The 8,583-nt window shown below is 34.8% G+C and overlaps 1 protein-coding gene across 2 annotated transcripts in view; it reads right to left on the bottom strand.

Moving 5' to 3' along the window:
* Positions 1-8,223, bottom strand: part of LOC134278285 (DNA ligase 1-like) — a 14,692-nt gene extending 6,469 nt beyond the window's left edge. For both annotated transcript variants that reach the window (XM_062760602.1, XM_062760601.1), the window contains exons 1-6: positions 7,851-8,223; positions 7,531-7,572; positions 2,873-2,967; positions 2,562-2,719; positions 513-632; positions 1-239 (exon numbers count right to left, since the gene is read on the bottom strand). The exon at positions 1-239 is cut by the window's left edge and continues 106 nt beyond it. In XM_062760602.1, coding sequence (XP_062616586.1) covers positions 1-239; positions 513-632; positions 2,562-2,719; positions 2,873-2,967; positions 7,531-7,572; positions 7,851-8,213 — 1,017 coding nt within the window. In that variant the 5' untranslated portion in view covers positions 8,214-8,223. The remainder of the gene's footprint in view (positions 240-512; positions 633-2,561; positions 2,720-2,872; positions 2,968-7,530; positions 7,573-7,850) is intronic.
* Between the last annotated feature and the right edge of the window lie 360 nt (positions 8,224-8,583).

The raw sequence follows: 8,583 nt of genomic DNA on the forward strand, positions 1-8,583 counted from the left end.
TGGCTGTGAGTCTGTCTTCCTCTCACTCTGCGGGGGCACCTTGCTGGGCGGAGATCTGACTTTGGCTGAGGAGGGGGATGTCTTCTTTACTGGCTTTCTCTTCTTTGGTGATTCATCCTCATCCTCTGAGGAACTAGAAGAAGAGGAGGATGAGGAAGAAGAAGAACTACTGCTGTTCATTTTCTTCTTCTGTTTCTTCACCAGCTTCTTCTTCCTTGGTTCTTTTGTTTTGTCTTTATCTAAACAGACAAAATTGAGAGTACCTGCATATAACATGACTATTATATATTTTTAAATATCGGTATGTATACATATGCTGGTGAAATTATAAAAATTGATTTTTCCCCCATATTTCCTTGCTTTTGTGATTCAATCATATATCATAATACCCATCTGTCCTAAAACAGAATAAACACTGATCACTAAAAATTTGTAAGGAATGCTGTTCAGTTAACATTTCAATGACGTATAATTTTACATGCGTGTAATTGTACATAACAATGCATGTTTACCAGTGTCTAAATCTGAGGTTTCCTCTGCCCTACTGTCACCTCGTGAGACCTCTTCGTAGCTCCGGCTCAGTTTGAGCATGGCTCTGGCTGTATACAATGGATCTTGCCATACCACATTACCTAAATAGAGTGTTGTCATCCATAATGTTAGGTTTAAAAATTATAAAATTATCCAATAAATTTAACCTCCACAGAATTAGAATATTGTACATTGACTTATACTGTATGCTGGAAAAGTTTTGCCCCCATTTTATTTCCCCTCCCCTCCCCCCTTTGCCCTTCTTTAAAATATGTGAATTCAAAATAAGGTGAATTCAAACCAGAAGTCTCTGTCGAGACTGTAGCTCTACTGGTTTGTACTTATAACAAAGGATAAGAAAAGAAGCCATTGCAATCAGACCAAAACTGTAGAAGGAGTGATGTTTTAAAGGAATTTCATGGACATTTCTATTTTTAGTACTAATGGCAACATCATTCAAAATCAAAAACCCATGCACTATTTAATGTATCTTAGTGTAGTCTACTTGTGTGCCAAGTTAAATTGAAATCAGACCAAAACTGTAGAAGGAGTAGTGTTTTAAAGGAATTTCACAGAAAATTCTATTTTTAGTAACCACGGCAACACCATTCATCGAAATCAAAAACCGATGCACAGAATTATGTGTCTTAGTGTAGTCTACTTGTGTGCCAAGTTATATTGAAATCGGACCAAAACTGTAGGAGGAGTAGCATTTTGAAAAATTGTTTACAGACAGACAGACAGACGGACGGACGATAGACACCTTACTATTGCATAAACTCTTCTGGTCTCTGACCAGTAGAGCTAAAAACCGATGCACAGAATTATGTATCTTAGTATAGTCTACCTGTGTGCCAAATTATATTGTAATCGGACCAAAACTGTAGGAGGAGTAGCATGTTAAAAGAATTTCTCAGAAATTTCTATTTTTAGTAACCATGGCAACACCGTTCATCGAAAGCGAAAACCAATGCACAGAATTATGTATCTTAGTGTAGTCTACTTGTGTGCCAAGTTATATTGAAATTGGACCAAAACTGTTGGAGGAGTAGCATTTAGAATGAATTTAACAGAAATTTCTATTTTTAGTAACCACAGCAACACCGTTAATCAAAATCAAAAACCCATGCACAGAATTATGTATCTTAGTGTAGTCTACTTGTGTGCCAAGTAATATTGAAATTGGACCAAAACTGTGAGAGGAGTAGCATTTCGAAAGAATTTCACAAAAATTCTCTATTTTTAGTAACCACGGCAACACCATTCATCGAAATCAAAAACCGATGCACAGAATTATGTATCTTAGTGTAGTCTACTTGTGTCCCAAGTAATACTGAAATTGGGCCAAAACTGTAGGAGGAGTAGCATTTCGAAAGAATTTCACAGAAATTTCTATTTTTAGTAACCACGGCAACACTGTTCATCAAAATCAAAAACTGATGCACAGAATTATGTATCTTAGTGTAGTCTACTTGTGTGCCAAGTTATACTGAAATCGGACCAAAACTGTAGGAGGAGTAGCATTTCGAAAGAATTTCACAGAAATTTCTATTTTTAGTAACCACGGCAACACCATTCTTCCAAATCATAAACCGATGCACAAAATTATGTATCTTGGTGTAGTCTACTTGTGTGCCAGGTTATATTGAAATCGGACCAAAACTGTAGGAGGAGTAGCATTTTGAAAAATTGTTTACAGACAGACAGACAGACAGACGGACGGACGACGGACGCATTACTATCGCATAAGCTCTTCTGGTCTCTGACCAGTAGAGCTAAAAACTTACTATAATTTCTTAATCAAAACTTTGATAGACGAAAAATAGAATAAAATTATTTTTGCGTGTGAAAGGGCATAAATAACATGGGGTGAAAAAACCCTGTAAGTCTCTTTTCAAATGGAAATGCAACATTTACGTTCCACTTGAAAATATGATTTTTTTATTCATAAAAATCTAATCAAAATAACTTTTTATCATTCTATATCCCATCACACAACAAAAGCATACAAAAAATCTACGAAAACCTACATGACTGATCATCGATCCATTCAACATTTCCAGGATTGAATTCTTTGTAGTACTCAAACACATCCTTTGTATTCATGTCTTTAAGTCCACGAAAATGAATGGCCTCCAAGCGAATTCCACGATGATCTTCATCAATTTTGTCTTCCTCAAGTCCCAGACTTTAGTAAACAGGACAAGGAGAAAACATTATTTTTAAATAACATCACATGAATTCTTGAATATTTTTGGTAAGTTTCATGCTGGGCTTTAAGGGCAGCAAAAACAAATATACATGTATTTCAAGAGAGAATAAAAGTCAGCTGCATGCACACCTTCTGTATAACTCCTGGAGATTAATTGAGGGATCCCTCTTAGATATTTCAAGACCAAGTCTTCTTGCTCTGTCTGCTTTGGGTTTGGATTTTTTCTTCAAAATAAAATAAAGGGATAAAAATATACGAAATTTGACGAGTATATACTTATATAGGATGGATCACACCAAAGTATTTATTTGAATCAAAAATTCCAATCGGCATAAAGCAACATCTCCTTTCATTGGCTGGCATTTTAAAGCTGATTATTGAGGGTGGAGTCAAATTTAAAGACACAAAGCATGTGCAAGTTTTCTGTAAACTTTATTTTAATTTGTACTACAACACAAAATTAAGCTAAACCGATTTAATGATATCTGCGTACTACCATTTAGTTGGACAGTAATTGTCAATTCCTTTGCATGATACTTAGTAATCCAGTGCAATCAGCAATAAGAAAGACAGTCAATAAACAATTTTTAAAGAATGGAACAAAAAAGAGCTCTGATTCTCATGTAAAGAAACACAATGGTGCGATGCATAATAAAAATAATTAAACAAAATAACTTTCCAAAAGGTAGGTAAAAACCGCAGATGCATCCTAGGAAAACCATGGTAGGTTACGCTTTGTTCCTGTGGTTTTCTGTTGACATGGGTACTACTAAACAGAGTAAGCTAGAGTACGATAGAGTACTTCAGAGTATGCTAGAAAAATTGTGTATTTCAATATTAATTAGACTATTTATTTATGTATATACAACTTGATTAAACAGTATCATAAAATAATATTGCAAAATTTGTCCCAAATATTTGTAATTTTAGTGATAGTTTGACAAGAAAGTAACATTCATGATTCAATGCATTTAAGGTTATCAACACCCCGATCTTGATAACAATCTTGTTTCAGAGTTATTAATTTCAATTAAATATTATTTACAAAAATTAAACTAATTGTATTGCGTAAAATTCAATATTTTTTCACTCTAACAATGAAACATTTGAAGTTAAATTAGATAGGGATTGGGATAAAACGATAAACCGTAACCTGAAGTCAAAATTTAAAATAACTTCTAAGATAAGGAACACAGACACATTTTATTAGCTCACCTGAGCTGAAGGCTCAAGTGAGCTTTTCTGATCACAATTTGTCCTGCGTCCGTCTGTCTAGCTGTCTGTCCATCTGTCCGTAAACTTTTCACATTTTCGACTTCTTCTCAAGAACCGCTGGGCCAATTTCAACCAAACTTGCCACAAATCATCCTTGGGTGAAGGGGATTCAAGTTTCTTCAAATGAAGGGCCATGCCCTCATTGAAGGGGAGATAATTGGGAATTAATGAAAATTTGGTGGCATGTTTTAAATATCTTCTTCTCAAGAAGATATTGTGACAGGAAATATTAAACTTATGGGGAAACATCCTCAGGTAGTGTAGATTCAAGTTTGTTCAAATCATGACCCCCGGGGGTAGGGTGGAGCCACAATGGCCGACCAAAGTTTTACATAGAAATACGAGGGCCGTTCAAAAATTACGCGGACTGTGCTATTATTTACTCTTAAAGACGTCATAGAGTTATGAATTTTCACAGAAATATGTATCTGAAAGATTCCAATAAATTTTGACCAAATTTATGTATTTTAAAAACATTCTACTAAAATTATCGGTATATTGATATCGCTGATTGAGAGGTACGGAGCGCGACAAAAAACTGAAGCAAAAGCATTTGGAATCCAAAATTTAACTCATTTATTTTCTATAATTCGCAATATTTTTCGACAATTTTCTCAAATGTATCTTTAAATTGTTCTATTATTATGTATTTGAATTTCTGGCGTGATATTTGAAGTACTAACAGAAATAAAGTAATTTTCCTCTGATGCGATTCCCGTGAAAACGACTGTGAAAATGACGTTTCGTGAAATGACGGCGCACCACACTTTAGTTAAATTATGCGTAATGCTCGAGATATTGCCAACATAGATCCAAAATATGAATAATAAAACATATAGTAAACTACGATATTCGTGACATTCGTCCACAAATAGCAAATAGGAATTTTAGACCATTAGACCTCTGAAAAATGGCTATACGGGAGGACGGGAAGAAGATTATCGACGAAAACTTTTTCCGGACTGTAAAGAACGTGATTGAGAGTCATCAATATCACACTATATCTCATAAATACCTGCAGTTTTTTGTTTTAAAACAAAAAAAGAATATTCTTTACTTGTTAAATAGATTTAAAGCTGGACAAGAAATGGTGTTTGGATGTTGAGTAGATAAGATAACTCAAACTGTACAGGTACTCTTAGGAAAATGTTGAGAAAATAAAAGCTCAATCACATATTTTTTTATGATATCTGTGACGTCGAAGATGTTGCTGCTCCATGACTTCATGATATGTCCTGAAAAATCGCTCAAAATTGATACCAATTTACAACATTTTGATATGAAATTTGGTAGACCATATAAAGAAAGATTCTTTTATATTTTGTGTGACATTTTGCCCGATTATGTCACCAAATATTTTTTCTGTGCAGCAAGTCCGCGTAATTTTTGAACGGCCCTCGTATATAGGAAAATTCTTTAAAAATCTTCTTCTCAAGAATAACAAAGCCATAATTGATTATATTTATATGGAAGCATCCTCAGGTATTAGATTCATGTTTGTTCAAATCATGACCCCTGGGGGTAGGGCGGGGTCACAATGGCCGACCAAAGTTTTACATAGAAATATATAGGAAAATTCTTTAAAATATCTTCTTCTCAAGAATAGAAAAGCTATAATTGATCATATTTATAATGAAGCATTCTCAGGTAGTGTAAATTCAAGTTTGTTCAAATCATGACCCCTGGGGGCAGGGTGGGGCCACAATGGCCTACCAAAGTTTAACATAGAAATATACAGTAAAACTCAGTTAGTACGAACACGGATATTGCGAATTCACGGATATAGTGAAGTCATCTTGGATCCCCTAATATATACATTTAATTACTTTCTTATACGGTTATAACGAATTACGGATATAGTGAAGTGATTTCATAGGTCCCAGCGACTTCGTTATAACCAAGTTTTACTGTATAGGAAAATTCTTTAAAAATCTTCTTCTCCAGAACCACTGGGCCAGGAATTGATCATACTAATATGGAAGCATCCTCAGGTAGTTTAGATTTAAGTTTGTTCAAATCATGACCCCCAGGGGTAGGGCGGGGCCACAATGGCCGACCAAAGTTTTACATGGAAATATATCAGAAAATTCTTTAAAAATCTTCTCAAGAATAACAAAGCCATAATTGATCAATATATACTTATATGGAAGCATCCTCAGGTAGTGTAGATTCAAGTTTGTTCAAATCATGACCCCCAGGGGTAGGGCGGGGCCACAATGGCCGACCAAAGTTTCACATAGACATGTATCGGAAAATTCTTTAAAAATCTTCTTCTCAAGAATAGCAAAGCCATGATTGGTCATGGGACTACTTTTGGATTTAAACTTTTCAATAATAAACCAATTTCTACTTTTTCCTAGCCACAGTGCTCAGGTGAGCGATGTGGCCCAACGGCCTCTAGTTTAAGATATATGTATATTATGTTAAAAAAAATGTAGAAAAACATACAAAAAGCAGTTTAATTGCATTAAATTATAAAATTTCACTAGCGTACTCTAAAGTACTCTATCGTACTAGCATACTCTGTTTAGTAGGACCGTGCTGACATTGCTATGTAAATACAGGTGACTCTCGATCTCTCGAAGTTCAAGGGACTGCAAGAAAAGTTCGAGAGATCGAGGGGTTCGAGAGATAGAAAGTAAAAAAAATCCCGAATTTTCAGTTCCGATCACCGAAGTTCTACTTTTAAAGATACCGGAAGTATATGTAAATAAAGTCATTGCACGTTTTCAATCGTATTTGACAGGTAATTAACATGATATCAACAACAATGATTGTATTTCGAATAAATAAAACGAATTTCTAAAGTTTCAGTATTTATATTTGTTATTATTCATAATTACATGAAACACGAATAGCAATTGTCGGTTTGGTTATTCCGCGGCTTGATCGGGACCTTCACCAGTGTTCACCAGATTTTTCTTAATCGGTATTCAGTCCTTGAGAAAGGAATTTTCTTGTGCAATATTTGCCATGCTGGAATTATTTAGACTCTATTTAATCATAATAAGTTCAAAGTCTATCAGAACTTACTGAAACGAACATCTATAAATTTTAAATTTCTAAAAATTATCGTCTCAATTTCAATTCGAATTAAGTTGTGAATTTGTTTATAATCTACCCTGTAATTAATAACCAATTAATTACATCAAAACACGGACGACCCTCAGGTGAGTGTCATCTATGTAAACACCCAATTAACACCTCCATGCCAGCCCAAGGCGTTCACTGTTTCCAGGTAAGTCCAGACTGCATCAATTTTACGCTTGATTGGCGTGTATAAACGCGCAATCAAAACTTCGAGAGATAGAGAGTAAAATTCAATGAAATATGTGTAACGGGACCAAGATTTTGGTTCGAGAGATAGAGAACTTCGAGAGATAGAAGTTCGAGAGATCAGGAGTAAATTTGCTTAATCATATAGAGGAAAAAAACGGGATCGGAGATTCACTTCGAGAGATCGGAGTTCGAGCCATCGAGAGTCACCTGTATATAAAACCAGCCTGACTTACATTGTGGTATTCATCTCTCCTAGAATCATGGCTTTCAGGTATCTGTAAAAGAAATTGCAACAATTAAGGAATAAAGATTATTTTAACCTATGCTATACGGGGTCAATTAATGCTTTATAAACGGGAAAGCGGTTTATAATTAAGAAATAACTGTCTAATTTTTGGTTTCATGATGTGATCAATCCAGTGGATTGCAAGATAATTTGCATAGATGCCTTCAACAGACCAATTAATGTGATTTATACTTAGAGCCGGGTTTTTTGTTTTTTGAATCTTTTTTTTAAACAATCTCATTAATTAAAATGAGATGATCTTGTAACCTTAAGAAATCCTGTGGATTGGCCCTTGACTGGAGTCTTCCCTAATCTTACATTGAATTCAACCGGAGCATCATCACTAGAGTCACTTATTTCTCCTTCCTCACTCTCTGACTTTGATTTTATCACTCTGCTGTCATCTTGAACATTTAGTTTCGATCCAACATCTGACTTTTTCACACTTCCCAAGCGGACGTTAAACTCTACGTCATCTTCTCCCGAACCATCCTCGCTATCAAGATCCTCATTGTAATCGAGCTCCTCCTCGACATTCATAGACACAGCATCGCGTTTTTCTTCGTCTGATTCTGTATTGTCTATGCATATTTTCAAGTTTGGAAGCTTGTGGTCTGTTTCTTCTTCCATCTTGAATCCAAACCGGATGTTCAATAAAATGAAAATTGAAATCGTGAGAATAATCCGGATAAATGAGACCATCGACTGTTTTAGTCTTCAGATATCCTTGTTTTTATTTGATAAAATTTGTTGAAAGAGTTGCACATTTCATATTAATTATTGATATTCACTTAAAATAAAAGACGTGTCTAAATTTATAAGTTGTTTTTTTTAATAAAGCGGGCAGGTTATTAAAATTAAAGTTCTTCTTTGCTGATGTTGAATTGAATGTGTGTCCAATTACAAATACCTTGGGGTCTCATTCTGCACCTCTGGTTCATTTTCCCTCGCACAAAAACAACTATATCAAAAAGCTCTAAAAGCATTTTTCAAACTCAAA

Source organism: Saccostrea cucullata, unplaced genomic scaffold, assembly GCF_032062105.1.
Source record: "Saccostrea cucullata isolate Sc308-1 unplaced genomic scaffold, CSIRO_AGI_Scuc_v1 ctg6176, whole genome shotgun sequence".
Taxonomy (NCBI): domain Eukaryota; kingdom Metazoa; phylum Mollusca; class Bivalvia; order Ostreida; family Ostreidae; genus Saccostrea; species Saccostrea cuccullata.